Source organism: Centruroides vittatus, unplaced genomic scaffold, assembly GCF_030686945.1.
Source record: "Centruroides vittatus isolate TY-2023 unplaced genomic scaffold, ASM3068694v2 contig_329, whole genome shotgun sequence".
NCBI lineage: Eukaryota > Metazoa > Arthropoda > Arachnida > Scorpiones > Buthidae > Centruroides > Centruroides vittatus.
In genome coordinates, this window is record NW_027122113.1 from 1,047,806 (window position 1) to 1,065,984 (window position 18,179).

General features: G+C 30.1%; 2 protein-coding genes across 2 annotated transcripts; both read right to left on the bottom strand.

The window, feature by feature from the left end:
- Positions 1 to 456: 456 nt before the first annotated feature.
- LOC136973872 (zinc finger BED domain-containing protein 5-like) lies at positions 457 to 2,359 on the bottom strand. Its single transcript, XM_067268650.1, has 2 exons — positions 981 to 2,359; positions 457 to 907 (listed from the first exon to the last, which is right to left on the bottom strand). Exons 1-2 carry the CDS (start codon positions 2,357 to 2,359, stop codon positions 457 to 459), a joined length of 1,830 nt encoding a protein of 609 aa, XP_067124751.1.
- Positions 2,360 to 3,379: 1,020 nt separating this feature from the next.
- Positions 3,380 to 17,286, bottom strand: LOC136973761 (tRNA (guanine-N(7)-)-methyltransferase B). The gene is made up of 7 exons (XM_067268514.1): positions 17,268 to 17,286; positions 16,853 to 16,960; positions 9,166 to 9,290; positions 8,624 to 8,808; positions 7,212 to 7,325; positions 6,276 to 6,377; positions 3,380 to 3,636 (listed from the first exon to the last, which is right to left on the bottom strand). The coding sequence occupies exons 2-7, from the start codon at positions 16,942 to 16,944 to the stop codon at positions 3,517 to 3,519; spliced, it is 738 nt and encodes a 245-aa protein (XP_067124615.1). The 5' UTR covers positions 16,945 to 16,960; positions 17,268 to 17,286; the 3' UTR covers positions 3,380 to 3,516.
- Positions 17,287 to 18,179: the final 893 nt, after the last annotated feature.

The window sequence follows — 18,179 nt, forward strand, 5'->3', positions numbered from 1 at the left end:
TTGAGAATGAGATGATGTTGAAGAATTACAGCAGCTGTTACTTCAGTCAGATGATAAAAGTTTGACTTTTGAATTTGAAAATAATATTCTGATACTGAACAAGAAATTTCTGATGAAGTTAAGCCTGCTAACATATGTTTACTAACTGTGCTAAATGCATTAATAAGCTTTCTCACATTATCAACTAAAACAGTGTTTCCCAACCTTTTTTTCCTCGCGAACCAAAAGAAAGGTCCGAAAAATTTGACGAACCCCCTATGTAGTCGTTAATGACAGGTAAAAAAAAGCAATAAAATTTGATAGAATATATATTTTACATATTGCAGAATAATATTGATTATATTAATCGTGAAACATTTAAATAAAACATTAATAAGACTAAAATGATGGCTATAAAAGTTGAAAACAAGATAAATTTAACAAACTGGTTCTTATGTTTTACATTTGGAAAAACTCTTAATGGGATATTTGTGGCTGTTTGATAGAACAAAGCAATTCAAAGTTAGGCTCAATATCTGACAATTTCAGTCTTAGATCAGGTTCTGCATTTAACCTGTTTCTGTATTTATCTTTCAGATAAGTATATGTTGAAAATCCTTTCTCGCATAGATATGTTGTGCAAAATGGTAATAGAACTTCAATGGCTTTTTTTGACAGAACAGGATATTCATTTTGTATACTGAGCCAGAAGTCAATTAAAGATTGATCTTTAAAAATTGCTTCTAGAGAACTGTCACAAGATAACTCTATGAGTTTTTCTTTTTCCAGTATATTTAGAGAGGTTTCTGAACTTACATTTCCTTGAAATGGATTACGTATCCAGTTGTTTGAGATGGATATATTGCATCTGTTGGGAAAATAGTCATCGAAAGTTAATCGAAGATAGTTCAGATGTTCACATATACTCCTTTTAATGTTTTCGTCAAGTTTAATTGAATTTTCTGATAAAAAAAGTGCTGACAGAATCGAAACATCCATACTCATTCATCTGCAGGCATTGAATCCAAAAATTGATCTTTTTCAACATAGCCTCAATTCTATCATGTACACTGAAAATGGTGACACCCTCGCCTTGTAAAGACATATTTAATTCATTCAGTTTACAAAAAATGTCAGCTAAATACGCAAGCTTTTGCAGCCAAAGAACATCGGATATACAAGAAGACAAATGAAACGGATGATCAATAAAAAATGCTTGAACTTCAGACTTCAATTCAAACAAACGCGTCAAAACTTTACCACGGGAAAGCCATCTAACTTCTGTGTGAAGTAGTAAAGAAACGTGGAAACTTCCAAAATCCTCACAAAGCGTACGGAATAGACGGCAATTTGTAGCACGCGATTTTATAAAGTTCACAATTTTCACAGCATCACTTAAAGTAGTAGATAACTCTGCAGGAATACGCTTACATACTAAAGCTTGTCTATGAATACAACAATGAGTCCATTGAATTTTCTCGTTGATCTTCTTCACCCGTGCCACAAAACCAGAAAATTTTCCTGTCATTGATTTTGCACCATCTGTACACACACCCACACAATAAGACCAGCTTATTCCATTCTTTTCAAAATACCCATTGATCATATCGAAAATCGCTTCTCCAGTTGTGTAGGTTTTCAAAGGTTTTGCAAATAGTACATCTTCTTGAACAATATTCGTAAAAAGATATCTAACGTAGACAAGCAAGACTGCGGCATTTGTTACATCCGTCGATTCGTCAAGTTGAATTGCAAAATAATTCAATTTTATTCTTTTTAGAAGTTCGTTCTCCACATAATTAGCCAAGTCGTCAATTCTACGCGACACCGTGTTGTTTGATAAGGGAACTAGCTCAATTTTCTTTGCTGCCTTTTCCCCAAGCATACATTTGGCGATATCTTTCGCACATGGTCCAATTAAATTTTCTGCTATTGTATGCGCTTGTCCAGATCTTGTAATTCTATAGCTTACTCGAAATGATGCTTCAAGGGCCATTTTACTATCTTCGTTTGAAGTCAAGAAAGAAGAAAGGCTACACTTTTTGATATCTGCTAATTTTCTTTTGAAATATTCAAGAGGTTTATCTTTGTGTGTCGGATGTTTTGTTTCAATATGTCTACGAAGAAGTGATGGTTTTAAACTGCTGTTGGCAAGAACTTCGTTACATATAACACAAAGCGGTTTAGGTTCCGACTCATCCCCAGTAAAATGAAAACCCAATTGTAGATAGTCGCTGTCATATTTTCGCTTTTTCTCTTTTCTATCATCATTTCCTTTGTTTTTCGTCTGGTGAAACGGTACCTCACTACAGCTTTCAGTACTATCATCTCGATTATCGTGTCTCGTTTCTAAACAACCCGTTTTTAACCATCGATCCATAATAAAAATAAGCTATAATAATAATTAAATTAATAATTATTAAATCATTTACACGAGAACTTGACAGTCACAGTATCACTATCACTCAAGCTTTACAAGTGCTAAGCCTATGTATGAACGTCAGTTAATACAACACTACTCTCCCAGTTTCCGGTTGTGAACAAGTATCTAATTCTAAAATCTGTAGTAAACTGCCTTAATTTGATATTTATTTCCAATTGTATTGTAAAAGAAAATATTACATAGAAGGGAAAACTGCTGCAATGATTTTAAATATAAAGCAGAACATGATACTAATCACATTGATAAAATGTTTTAAATATAAATAAATGTTTGTAATAAAAAGAAAATAGTATTTGATTACTTGAATAAGAGGAATAAATTATAATGTATAAAATTGTTGATATAATTTGATATTGATGAAGTAATTTTGAAAAACAAATAAAGAAAAAAGAAATGAAAATATTGAAATTTATTATAGATTTCTTAACAAACAGGCAGCGAACAATCTGTTTTACAGTGGGTGTGTTCTTTAATTTTTGTGTTTTTGTTTTGTTTTTTTTTTTTTGCTTTTGATTTTAATGGCGTTTTAAAAAATCCACCATTACAATATTATTTTCGCGAACCCCCTCTGCAAACACTGCGAACCCCAGGGTTTCGCGAACCACCGGTTGGGAATCACTGAACTAAAACATTCATAAACTGAGAATATTGACTATAGGCTATTTGTAAATCAATTATTGCAGTATAAGAGCTGTATAATGGCCTCTTTTATTTCCAGAGTTATCATACTGTCATCAGACACAAGTCTAGAAATAAGAGAGGCCATTATACAGTTCACTTATACATTTTAACCTACATAAGCATATTATGAGTTAGTGCAGGTTTTACTTCAATTTATTTCTGTAATTTTTTTTATTAAATTCTGTGAAAAATTTAATATTTCTTCTCATAATTAAAAAAAATTAACATTTTGATTAGAAATGTTGTTTTTCATTTAAACTTTTGACAATCAACACATTTTAGAGCAATTTTTTATTAATGTATCTTACACTTTGACCTCACTTGATAGTTTTGACACCACAACCTCACTCCGTAATTTTGACGCCGCGACCTCCACATGGTTAAATTTACTCGAAGAATATCGATATAATCCTTCAACCAAAAGGATCTTTGACTCTTCGGAATACAGCGAGATATTTTTCTCCACAATTTCGAGTTACTTTTTTACCTTCTTCCGTGCTGTCGAACAATTGTTGAACAACTATATCTTCTTTCTAGAAATAAAGAATAATTCAGATTATTTCTTTATAGTTATGATAACCTGGTATACAATTTATTTGATTTATGTTTGGCAAAATATCCTGTCAACACAAGGGCTGTTAAATGAATCCAATTTAGACCATAATGATTTTTCACAAACTGTTTGCATTAAAAAAAATTCTCCATTGTTCCTTTATGTTAATTCATAACAAGTAAAACAAGTAACCATAAAGCACATATATGGCCTAAATCAAAATTTTATAAATATGTATATAGAATTCTGTTTTCTAATAACTAAACTATTATTATTATTATTAATTAATGAATAGTTGTTTTGTAATTTTAACTGCAAGGTTTGAAATACAGTGTTACTGTTTTGATCTTAAATGAGAATATGTGTTGTGCAGTCAGTCTTAAATACACTTCAATGAAAGTAAAACTTTTATGCAAGTCTTCCAACATAAATAGGAAATAATGTTATAATCCACCCTACCAAAATATATAAAGATCGAGATCAGATTTAACCTAATTTTGTTTCGATAATAAAGATAATACTCTTCTGTTTTTGATCTTTTAATATAATTTTAAAAATTGCTATAGAACTATTGAATTTTTGCTTTTCTTCATTACCGTTCAAAAACTTTCATATTGAGAATTTGTCAGACCCACTTCATGTAAATAACATTCTAATTGAAAATTTTTTTAATTTAATGAGCATAAATAATGTAATAAGGAATTTGAAATGAACTTAAAGTTAACCAACATGGATACTCTGAATATAATCTAAATCTTTGGTAATATTTAATATATAAAAATATATATTAGAACAAACTAAATATGGAATACTTTATACATGATAAAAGTTTGGTGTATTTTTGGCTTTATTTCATTAATAGTATAAGTATTTACAGATGACCGTGTTCAAAATAAACACCTACAGTTACACATGTATTTTTTTTATATATTCAATGACTAGTTGCTCTAGTTGACTTATACCCTTAGCTTCCATTTGTTATTCCTGTCATCAAATAGGAAATCATCTATTTGGTCAACTATCTCATTACACCCATGATATAGCCCCTCAAACTTTTATCTGTTCCCTAAGATGAGAGAAATTGAAGAGTTGCAGATTCCAATTGCAAGTGAGAATTAAAGGTTTCACAAAAATGGCTTTTTAGGTATCTTTGAAAAGTGGTATAGACCAGCAGTTGGCAAGTCTGTGGACCATTGATGGTCCGCAAGAAAATTTGGGTGGTCATGGAAAAATTTGGACATTGATCAACTGAAGGTTACACGAAGTATTACAAAAGAAATGCAAAATGCTTAGTTGCATTGGGGGTTTTTTATTTGAATCTAAAACCAAATACGAAGTGACTTATCAAGAAATAACAAACAATAAACAATATTGTGAGTGTGATTGTCGTCCTTTGTGGAAAGTGCTAAGAATCCATAAACTTATTTTAAACAAGCAGCAATGAACTGTAGGCTTGCATTAATTTTTTATAATTAAACACAAGAGTTTCATATTAATATAGTAAAATTGAACTTTTATGATCATTATTCTACAGGTTTTGTATTGTTTAAAAAATTCATGATAGTGGTCTGTGGGATTCAAAATTGTGAGTTTAGTGGTCCGTGAGGTCAGAAAGGTTGCTGACCGCTAGTATAGAGCAAGGGTGGGCAACCTTTTTTATAACATGGGCCAGAATAAATTTTGTTTTTTCTGCGGGCCATAGTAGTTAATTGACACCTTTTTGTGACCTGTAATTTTTTAGTCTGCAAATATGAAATAAATAATAAAAAAAAAGAACTTAATTACTACATTTATCTCTCTTATCATTTTCGAAAAATTACAAAGATTTGGAAAAATAACTATTAATTAGTTATTTTTCCAAATCTTTGTAATTTTTATTTTAATTGTTATATTATTTTGATATATTATCTGAAAAGAAATTATTGAATTCATTATGATGTTATACAATTCTTATAGATATGATCCTCATTGTCTAAGAATTTAACTGAAAGTAGATAAGATAACATTTACTAAATTGGGATGGTATGCAACTTACAACTAAATGCAATTTTCCATTGTTTCCAATTTTGCTGTTTAACATTTTACAAATTTTATTCTCTCAGCAATTCTGATAAAAAAGATTGCATGGTAAACTGATATGTAGCTAAATGAGTCATCATTACAACACGCACACAATAAGATAACCTACTCAGTTATAAATATTCTAAAAATTACATTAATGTAGAAGAAAATTATTTTAGTTTAAAAATTAATGATTGTTTTAAATTTAAAGCAAAATTCAAACTAGATTAAAGTATTTAAAAGTTTAAAAAAACTTTCAAATTTTAAAGTTTCAATTTAAATGATAAATTACTAAGTTAATTTATCATTTTAAGAGATTTATTATTTATAGTTAGAGATATTTAAAAACTAGAGTTTATAAATAATTTTCTGAATGTTAAATTATTTTTAACATCTAGTTGTTTTTGGTTATTTAATTCTAATAAAAAGAAAAAAGCATTAGAGATGTTTAAACTAGACAAATAAAAACCAAAATCTTGGAAAAACACACATGATTTTTGTTATTTGTTTGTTAAATTTAAACATTTTTGTTATAAATAAAAATTAAGAAATTATTACCAATTCTTCATCTTCAATCCTCTCAAACAGAGGATGTTTAACAAAGTGTTCTACCATCCATTCATTCAAATCTTTAACATCTGTAATTGTATATGCTATGCCCTGTAAACACAAAATATTTTGTAATTGATATATAGACTATGAGTACGTTAAATAATTTCAAAATCTAACCATAATAGACGAATTTTGATCATCTTAACATTGTATTTGATTTATAGTTTTCATTTGTTAGATTAATGAAAATTAATCAAATTCAACTTTCTCAGATTTCTTCCTATAAAATTCTTTACTAGAAGCTATTTATTCAACTATTCTATATTGAATCTTAAGAAAAGCTAAATAAAAAAATTTACTTTCACTTAGATATCTTGATGTACAGTACTTTCCATTAAGATATCTACATTCACTTAATATCACAACGAACAATGTTAAATCAGAATATTTACTGGTTAAATATAAAAATTGAAATAAATCTTTTAAAATTAAAAAAATTTTGAACTGTTCTTTAGCTTATGTTAATCAGCATTTACAAATAGTAACACTGCAAACATTGAAATGTGGTCATACTAGATTGAATAGTGGTACTTTATGATCCTGCAATATAACAATTTAGTTCATTATATTCAGCTGCTTCATAAGACAAGAGATGCTTATTTTCTTTACAAATTGTATTTGCAAATATATTATTATAACAAATAAATTCATATATAAGTTATGATATTAAGGTCAAATTTTGATTAAAACTTTATCATTATGCTGTTATCCATACAGATTACTAAGTTCTGTTGAACATTAGAAAATTTTGAAGATTATGCTTTACTAACTCCAATTTAAAGGAATATAAATTGTCTATACATATTTTGTACAGATTTGATATTAATAATAATATGAAATCTTATAAAAAAATGTGTTAAAATAATTTAATTAAAATCTTACCCCAATTCTTAAAACGTATGCATATTCTGCTAATAATTGTGGACTAATTATTCTCCATTTATGCTTCTGTCTTTTAAAATGTGGATCCGGAAATAAAAAAAACATCTTTGATAACTAAAAGAAAGAAAAATTTAATTTAATAATGTTTATATACTTTAAAATTCCTGATTAAAAAATTCTTAAATTATATTTTGGATATGCATTTCACATTTTAAATTATATGAAATATGAAAATGTATAAAGCCACAAGTAACTTTAACAATCAAAAGCAAGCAAAATTTACAGAATAAAATTTGTATGTTTTAAAATAAAGTTTCATTTGTATATTTTTCACATATAATTTAAAATACAAAATGCATATCCAAAATATAATTTAAGAATTTTCTCCATAAGAATACATGGTCTGAATATTATTTTTATATGACAAAAAATTATAGTTTAGATGATAAATACTAACTCACTCACTCCCTGGTTCTTGGACTACAAGGACCTTTGACCAGAATAAACTATACTCAAGGTTTCTCTATTTTGAGACTGATCCAACTAATCTTCTCTTTTCCAACTGGTTTAATGTAGTTTTTAATTCCATATTCCTATTGTAATGGAGGTCTTTCTACTTGCTATTTCTATATTTGGAAAATATACCTTTCTTATGATGTACTTTTTTTTCCTAGTTTTTGAATCTTTCATGTGAAAAAAGTATTGTAAAAGTCATACAAACTGTATAACTAATTAGCGATTTTCATATGTTTTGATAAAGATTTTCAATAAAACTTTTAAGTTGTAAAAGTATTTGAATATCTTTTCTTTTCATATTTTAAATTATACATTCTGATTTTGTATATTATAAACGTGAAAATTACGTAAATATACACCAAATAAACACCATAACTATTCATATTTAGTTAAAGGAACTTAGTAGTAGTATAGTATTAATTAAATAAAGGTATAGAAAACAACAGATACTAAAAATTCTAAATGATTCATAAAATATTTATTTGTTTAAATTCAATCTTTCATACATGATATTTCAAATAATATGATTGTAACATAAATAAATTAGACATAACAACTTTTAAGTTAAAAATTATATTTTTTGTATGAATTTTTAGAATATCAATCTTAATAACATTTCTTAAAATATTTTTTCATAAATTTAAAACTTCCTAGTCAATATTTTTAATAAAATATAACTTATATTAATTAAATTACTTGTATAATTTGACTGATTTTATAACAACTTAAAATCATGCTTTTAATTGAAACCACACTTTGAAATGTGATAAAGACAGTCAAATTACTTGAAATATCTATCATCGTTATTCTTCAGCAATTAATATTTTTACTGGTATATATTATAAATATTCTGTTATAAATGTATAATGATTAAATTAATAACAGTTATATCTCACCTGCCCTTTATAAAAATAATTCGGTAGATATTTCATAGCATTTGTTCTCAAACATGTAATGTTATTGTATTGTCCCGGATGTTGCAATCTGAGGGCTTTAATGCGATCTTGAACATAATCAGACACTTTAACTCTGATTTCTAGTCCTACCATTAATACATCAGGATAAATAGTAGACAAGTTCACTAAAAAAATGAACAGAATAAACTGACTCCATGATAAAATAAGTATAAAATATTTTTAATAAAATATAATTATACATAATTATTCAGGATAATTTTCACATTTGAAAATCAAGACAATGCGAACAATGTTCAAGTCCTTTAAATCCTTTTTTCACTCCATTCAGGGACTAAACAGTAGGTGACTTGAAGCAAAAAACTTCGTAAATTGACTGATAAAGCGCTATTAAATTACACATTAAAAATGATCTCAATGTTGATTTTTCATTGTAGGATTTTCAAATGTAAAAATATTTTTTCAAATTAAAATATAATTTCTAAATCAATAATAAGTGCTGTAAATTAAATAAATATTTTTACCTAGTAAACCTCCATAACCACATCCAACATCTGCAAATTCAATTTTCTTTGAATTTTCCTTATTTTCAGATGTAAAATATGTTGGAAAGTAAGAAGACCAATCCATGCATTCTGGAGAAGGAGGACTAAAAAAGAATGAAAAATTTTATCATTTCACTGATTTTTATAAAATGAATAAAAGAAAATAAGAATTATTTTGGTACTGTTTCATTATTATATACAAGTACAGTATATTATTATTCATCAAAATCAAAGATAAATATCTAAATAAGATGTAAAGTTATCATGGATGAGGATAATGGTGGAAGTTATATTTGAGATGTGTTTTTGTGTGTCAATCAGTTTTCATTTCATTAAAATGATTTCTATTAGAGCATTTTCATGTCTTCTTACTCCCACTTTTGTCATTTGTAACACACACAACTGCAGAAACAGGTTGCATGATTGCAACTCCTACTATCAAAGTTTTATAAACCTAATCCTTGGTTAAGGTATAAAGCTAAAGGTATAAGACTAATTGCCTGTAAGGTATAAACCTGCACTTATGTCTACAGAACGCAGTTCCTGTCCATCTGCATAATATCTTCATAGACATGTACAAGTGAAATACCTTTTGCTTGTGACAGACAGTATCACCATAATTTTCCAATTTAACATCCTACAAATTTAAGATTACCTTCTTACTGAAGCAGCCAGACTTTACCATAACATAAATTTAACCAATTTCATACCATCTGGCTCTCAATACTGAGGTAATTCATTTATTTTTACAAGTATCATTTGTGGTAATACTAAACTGCACTTGTACATTTCTAAACTAAGCAATAACTTGATTTTTCAAGAAGCAATCTATTCTATCATTCAACTTTCTTCAACATGACATAAGCTAGTAATTATTAATTGCCATTTCAGGCTGATTGTGTTGGACTTCATTATGCTACTTTGTCAACTTCATTTCATATGTTGATCATACACTTCAAGCATTGAGTGCATGGAATCAGCTGCACAATGATAGATTTTGTGAAAGATTGTGCAAGAGCTGATGTAACTAAATGATTGCTTTGTCTTAATTATCTTCCACTGCTAACATATTCAGCTGGACAGTATAGTTTCAATCTTTCACTACTATAGCACCAACTTTTATGAATGATGTTGTGGCTTGCAGTTGCCATGCAAAATCCTATGAGTGATCCAGCAGGCATCATTGATCTTCAAAACCATTCAACATTAATCAATTGTCATCATCTACAGATTATCTGTACAAGTGTCATCTCTGTTCAATCATTGAAAATTTGCCAATTATATTGCAACCTGTGTGAGAAGCTCTGCACTTCTTTTTCCTATTGGCATCTGTGATCAATATACAGGCAGTACTACTACAACACTACATCTTGATGGCAGTTGATCAAGTCCTATCAAATTAAAGTTTCTCAACAGGTATTTAGTGGTTCTACAAAATAAATTAACCCAATCTGCAATAGTCAGAGACATCATATACACAATTATATGAGAAAGATGGGCAAAAATCACAAATGATGTTGCAATGTGCACCTCAGCAGTAGGTAAATTACTGTTCAGAAAAGCAATTGTTTGCACGTATTACACAAGTGCAATTGCACAGCACGCAATGACATGCAGATCCAGAGACAGTTGCAGCAATATATTTAAAACAGTGGAATCAAAGAGTTTTACATTATATTTTCTCATATTACTTTGGGTGAAGAACAAGAGCCAACAAATTCTGTGATGACACATGGTCAGATACATTGCTCTAGGAACAACAATAGTTTCTGACAGTTCAATCCAATATCAAAGTTGTATGGCTTTGGACTTCTCAAATCATAAACTCAAAAACCACAACTAGTGAGGGTGAGAGAACAGCTGAAATGATCATTGCAGCTGTTCTCTCACCCTCACTAGTTGTGGTTTTTGAGTTGTGGTAACTGAAGCAAATGAAGAGGCATTATTGAAATTTGAATTTTTTGTGCAGATTTGTTGACATTGATGATTCTGAGGCCCATACTTAGAACATCAAGAAATTGCTGGCTGAAGAAGTCCATTAAGTTGTTCTGAACAGAGTTGAGCCTGTAAGGTATAAACCTGCACTTATGTCTACAGAATGCAGTTCCTATCCAAATTGCCAACACCATTGTCACAATTCCAGCATTTTTTTGGGAAACATCATGGCCATATATCTAGATTCCATTCACAAGTGCCTCCAACTCTTCATAATCAGAGTGCCTGTAGATCAACTGCCATTCGACAAGCCATATTTTGAAGTCCCTACACACAAGGACAATAACAGCAGAGAGCGGATGATGACCCAGTGAGTGCATTTTGTGTGCGTAGTGCAGGTGACCAATTGATACTTGCAGATGTAAAACACTGAAAATGTGATTTTTAAGACAATATCAGGCATCTTTGACATTGATCACCAGAACCTAGCTGAGTTGAGGCCCAGTAGCATCACCCCATCTAGTACTGAACATCATAAGGCATCACCTGATAGCTAGAGGGCATCTCAGGGGACATGGACAAAGACTTTGTTGAAAGTAAATTTACAGTAGTTCTTTGCCTTTTACATTGGTAGTTAGAATAAGTGGTAGAGATAGCAGCATTACTAAGGGGGAAAGCAAAGGTGAACATATGCCCTAGATGCCAATCTTAGGGCCCCAAAATTAATCCATAGAATTTTTTTGTAATCAACATTGAATCAGCAGTGCTAGATAAGAGGTTTACCTCAAGTATGAAAACTGTTCAGTATACCTCTGGAGTTAGCCTAGAAGTGCAACACTGGCAAATCTATTTGTAAGGCAGGAATGACTGAATGAAACGTTGGTAAACATAGTTTAAATAGTTGACTGCTGTAATAATTAAGTGTTTCTTTATTCTTTATCAATAAATACTAGAATATCTAACCAGGCTGCTAATTAATCATGTAAAAGATTTTATATAGCACACAGTGTGATTCCAATCAGATCCCAGAAATAGAACTTTAAGCCATTTTTAGTAAAATGAAAATGGTTGATTTTAGCATTGTTTTGAGAAATAATGGCTGTACTATAGATTAACCTATGGAATTTCAGGACTTTGAGTATATATTTGAACTGAAGGGACTGAGATGAGTTCAACAATACCCTACTTTTGGACCGGAGACCAAAAATAAGAAAGTTATAATATTTATGATTTCTTGCCTTTCACAGTGCATTCCACGCCATTTCAGATTTTTCTGCCGCCTAGCGGTGACAGTCATCTCCCGGAGGGATAGATTAGGTTTGTTGGACAAGCTGCGATAGCGGCGCGTAGTACTAGCTGATACTGCAAGCGATAGCGATAGTACTGCAAGCGATAGCAAACGTGTCGGCGGCCGAGGGGCCGTAGATCCCAAGGTCGAGGAGCACAAGGGTGTGCAAAAAGGACTTAACTCCAACTGCAGACAATCAGTGTGCTCATGGATCAACATCTGCCTCTGTTGAAGACATATATGGCCGATTAGCTGAACTGCCTGTTAATCACATGATAGGCTTAGTAGAGAGAGCGGCGCAACTCCTGATCATCACGTGATCGCCAGAAAAAGTATGATAACTTTCTTACTTTTCATCTCCGGTCCAAAAGTGGGGTATTGTTGAACTGATCTCAGTCCCCAGTTCAGAAATATACTCAAAGTCCCGAAATTCCGTAGGTATCCCCTCTGTCTCCATCTATAGTATCCCCAAAATAATTTTTCACTTAAATTTTATCCTATATATAAAATATTTGAGGATCATCAATATTCCAGGTAGTCAAATTTTGTGGAGGTCCCTAGCTCACGAAGGATCACACGTAAACCATCGACTCCTTTGACTTTTTTCTCCTACAAGCAGGGTCTACAACTCTGATAAGGTCCCACTTGCTTCATTCAGAGCTGCATTTGTACCTCTTTTGGTACACAAGAAATTATTTAGTTCGTAAGCAGAATTTCATTAATCAACAATAAAAAGCGAATTTTTTCGTAAGCCTTCAAATTATTGTTTTATTTCAGCTCGCTTGAAGCCAATTCATCTACCTCCACCGCATTAGGTGCAAGTAGATTAAGTTTATCTCTATACGTTGTCCGCCAGAGAGCAAGGATTAGTTATTATCAATTGTTGTTCTGCATTAGAAAAGCATGTACGTGTTATATGGTGTCGCGCATATCGATACGGTTGTAAACAAGCTGTTCGCGTTCGAAGGATAGCTTACTTTATAATAATGGAAGAACGAAAATATTTTTTTAGGAAGGTTAACAACGGTACAATTAAAGGAAGAATTAAAAAAGTACAATGCCAAGTTAGCTGGTAGAAAAGCCGATTTAATAGAAAGGTAAGTTAAAATAATCTACATCTACATTTTTATCGTTAATTATTACATTTATAATTTCAAGTCCTTATAACTATTACATGATAAGGTAACTTACCAGTAGATGAAAGTTTTAAGGATAAGATTTCACAAAATGCACATTTTTCGTCGATAAAAACATTTAAAGATCAGTAAAGTTGTCATTGATTCCTTTCACATTTGTCTAACCAATACATAAGGTCAAAACTTTAATTAAAATAAATTTTTTTTTCCTTTGGAATATGGTCATGTACTGAGCCTGACATATTATAACCAATTTATACCAGTATCTGAAATGTTAACTGTACCAATAGGTTATCACTGTAATTTAGAACAACAATCAACACAAACAAAACTACTTTCTATGAAGTTCTAAGACAATATAAGAGATATATATCTTAATCTTTTACCAAGAGAAAACAATATTCGGAGTATTTAAAATAAATATAATCAAAATGTCTTTTTTATTGGTCACAAGTCTTCTTGTTTCAATAATTTAATGCAATAAGACTAATTTCTTCACCAATAAACTTTTTGTACAAGTGAATTTTTGCCCATTTTCTTTTACTAAATCTGGCATACACTATATATATGCCATATTTAGGTGCTTGTCAATACTGTTCAGTTACCTTATACTGTTTATTTTTATATTATATGTAATATATTAAGGTAAGAATATAATATATAATAATAATTTTTGCCTTTCCTGTCAATGAGACAGAAAAAACTAAATAAAATATTGGTGATCATATGTTAACTAGTTATTAAACTTGTTTACAATAATTTTCAGGTTACTGGCATATGAGAGGAATCAGAAAACTCATAATTTTTCTATATCCTGTGATAGCTCTCCTGAATTCAAACTTCCTGATTCATCTGAATATAAGGATCTCTCTCCAAGTTTACAAATACCAGTTTTGACTATAGAGACAATTGATGCCTACATGCAGATGTCAGATCAAAGAATGCCACTGTCTGCTGTGCAGATGTATTTTAATGAATTCTTATTAATAATAAGAGGAACAAAAGAGAAACATTTTTTATATTTTAAAGGTAATGTAAAATCTGAATTAACCAAGGGGAACAGATTTACACAGATTTAGTAATTACAGATGATGGGGTTATAGAAAATGCAATATGTGAATGTACAGCAGGTAAAGGGCCTAAAGCGTATTGCAAACATGTATGTGTAACACTATTGGCAATAGAAGAATATGGAAGAACAGGCACATATAAGTGTCACAAAACATGCACACAGGTTCTACAAACATTCCATCAGCCTACCCGCCAACATAAAGGTTCCCCAGTTAAGGCTAGTGAGCTTCCATTTCATTTATTTAAGAAGAAAGGAATGAAAAGAAAATGATTGGAAGACATAAAATTTGACCCCAGACCATCTGGCAGTACAATCCCTGATTATACAAACTTTGTTATTAATTTGGCAATGAACATGCAAAGTGGTTGTGCAATACCGATATTGTAATTAAGGCAACCAGCAAACATGAGGGCTTTAGAGTCAGATCATGATTGCAAAAGCACAATGTCTGAAATGTGTTTAAGTGCTTTACATGTAACTGAAGCAAGTAGGGAGTACATAAAACATTTGGAAAAAGAGACCAGATTACAATGAAAAAGTGCAGTTTGGAAGAAGGAACATTTGTTGCATTTGACATCTTCAAACTTTGGAAAAGTTTGTAAATTAAAATTAACAAACAGACTAAAATTGTGTGGCTCATTACTGTCAAGTAGGCCAATAAAAAGTAAGGCAATTTCTCACGGCTTAAGGTATGAAAAAAAAAAGCAATTGAAACATATTCTTTTGTAAATACTCCTGTGAAAGAATGTGGCATGTTTCTTCATTCAAAATACCCATTCTTAGCTGCAAGTCCAGATGGGCTAGTGGATGATGATAAAATATTAGAAGTTAAATGTCCTTACTCCAGTTTTAAACTTCCTGTGAATGTGCTAAAGATACCATATTTGGAATGTACTGATGACAAAATTACTTTAAAACGGAATCATGATTATTTTCATCAAATCCAAGGACAATTAGCAGTGACAAATAGACAAGTTGCTCATCTGTTTATTTACACAAAAAGTGACTTCAAAGTTTGTATCATTCCAAGAGATAATAAATTCATTGCAGACATGATTGAAACACTAATTATGTTTTTCCATGAGCATATTAAGCCAGTTCTTTTTTAAAAAAAATGTTTTATAAACATTAAGTTTATAAAATAATTGAGCTAATTGTTATTTTACAATTTGAGTTTATGTAAAATTTTTCTAGATGGTGTATAGTGTGAATTTTTTTAAATAATAAAAAGAGATTTTGTTTTAAAGATTAAAATTCTTTTATTAGCTTACAAGTATTTATTCAACTATAGTACAAATTTTAAAACCACTATATTACTTTGAATTGAAGTTCCACAATGAAGACCTTACTGTGTATGATAGTATACATTCTTAATCTTAGAATTTATAAACAGACAAAAATTTAAAAATACTATAGATGGAAAACTTAAATTAGGCTAGGGTCTAGAATGGAAAAAAATTTATATACGGTATTAATAGAGAGCTAGACTAACAGTGAAACAAATTAAGAATCTCTGCCAACAATGCATGGTCTAAAATTGCATAACATAAAACATATAAATATAATTTCACTGCCAAGTTTGGTTACTGTCGGATGCATGTGTTGCTTCAAAATTTTATATGTACAGTACGAGCCATTCCTATAATACGTTCAATATGTATTCTTTTACTAGATATTTTTCTGTCTCGAGATGACAAACTGCTGCTCAGCTGTGCTTTTCCTCTCATAAAAGTGGGTATATTTACCACAACATCTTTAGTAATTAGTTATTCCTGAATGTTAAAACCTCCATCAGCCATTACCCAGTCTTAAAATAATTATTGGATTTTTGTTTAAAGAATCTAACAAATCGTACTTTAGAACCGACAACGTATCGATTAGTTTATCTCTCATACGTTGTCCGCCGCGTGCGGAGTAGTTATTTCACTTTTGTTCTGCATTAGAAAAGCATGTACTTGTTATATGGTTTTTGTATCGTTTTCAGTTGCTACAATTGTACGTAGTTCATTTAAATAAAATTAGACATTGTTAGCAATTATTGATTGAATGCATTATACATTATCCTGATTTTTGAGAAATTCTGACCAAATAAAAACAAATATATTTTGTTTTGGTTGATTTAAAGGCTCAATTCAAGCGTGTAAGCAATCGTCATTTATAGTTGAAGAATTAAGTTTTATAATTATTTCTATTTTATACTATAAAGATAACACTAAAAATATTAAACATTCTTACTAAATTAAGCAATGGTCAGCTATTGGATTTGAATGAGCCCTCTGTCTATAATATCTCTTCTGAGGAAGACACGCTTCAATGGAGGCCGCCATGTTTTTAATGCGCCATCTACAATATAATTTGATGTTTCAATTATTAAAATAGCTGAGTTTTTTAGTTAACATAATTTAAAATAATTTTAAATTTAAATTCGTGAAATTAAACATGGATAAATAATAAATTCTTAAAAGGTTCTTTTTGGTATATTTATGACTTCTCTTAAGCAGACGATATGACAAACCAAACGGAAAAAATAAATAATAATGATAATTTCTACAATAAATATTTTATACTTTTTACTTAAAACAGTATTTTAATTAATAATGATTAGTTTTTAAATGCATCTAGGCTTCACAGAATTTAAAAAATGGCTTACAACGATCACGTGACTCGCGAAAAAAAACGCGATGTTTGTAAGCGTATCCAAGCAACGCTTTTAGAATTAAACTAAACGTTGCCAGATAACAACTACAAAAAATCAACGCAAAACAAGAAAAAAAATCTTTCATATCTTTTAATTTTAAATATGTTTTAAAAAATATTTAAAATTTATAAATATAAGAAAATATTAAATGTTTATTTAAATGAAAATTTATAACTTTGCATCAAATTATGGCAGATTTGTTTATCGTTTCCAGGCAACGCGGTAACAAAATAATAAAAAAAAATTCTAATCGTATTTTTCGTCGCATCTACATTTAGAGTTTTGTATAAAAATGGATGACGCCAGCGAAAAACAAAGTTTAAAAAATGTCCTAACAATCTCTAAGTTAAAAGAACTCCGATCTTTCTTTTTTGAAAGGTAGAAATTTTATAATTTATTTCAAATTCTTATTTAAAAACTAATCTGCTTGATGTGATTTATTTTTATAAGAGACACCGTAGGAGAATTGAATATTAATGAATTCAGAAATGCCATTTGTCACGTTCTTTCCGATAAGTATGAAACTGAAGCCACATTATTATTTAATCAAGTAGGTTTTTTTTTACTCTTTCCGCCTTGTGGGCCTCATTTAGCAAGCTCATTATGGGTTTGGCCAGGCCCACAATGGAGTGGCCGGGTGGTGAGGGACGGGAATCGACGTATCCGGTCGGACCAATCCCCAATCCGTCCGAATTCGAACCCGGTTCCCTCAGAGCGGTAGGTTACCACCTTGACCGCTCTGACCGTCATCCGGCCTTAATCAAGTATGTTCAGTTATTGTTATGTTCGCTTTAATGCTTAAAATATATTTAATTAAACTTTAATTCTGCTTAATTGATATTAGGCCAATAGCGAATCGGATTT

What these genes read in the sequence shown, in the direction of transcription:
- LOC136973872 (XM_067268650.1), bottom strand. Translation starts at nt 2,359, where the DNA reads ATGGATCGATGGTTAAAAACGGGTTGTTTAGAAACGAGACACGATAAT. An exon ending in CAATGCCTGCAGATGAATGA is followed by an intron (nt 908 to 980) that starts GTATGGATGTTT and finishes AAACATTAAAAG; the next exon opens with GAGTATATGTGAACATCTGA.
- LOC136973761 (XM_067268514.1), bottom strand. Translation starts at nt 16,944, where the DNA reads ATGGCGGCCTCCATTGAAGCGTGTCTTCCTCAGAAGAGATATTATAGA. An exon ending in GCTGACCATTGCTTAATTTA is followed by an intron (nt 9,291 to 16,852) that starts GTAAGAATGTTT and finishes ATTCTTTTTTAG; the next exon opens with TCCTCCTTCTCCAGAATGCA. An exon ending in TGGTTATGGAGGTTTACTAG is followed by an intron (nt 8,809 to 9,165) that starts GTAAAAATATTT and finishes TCATTTTTTTAG; the next exon opens with TGAACTTGTCTACTATTTAT.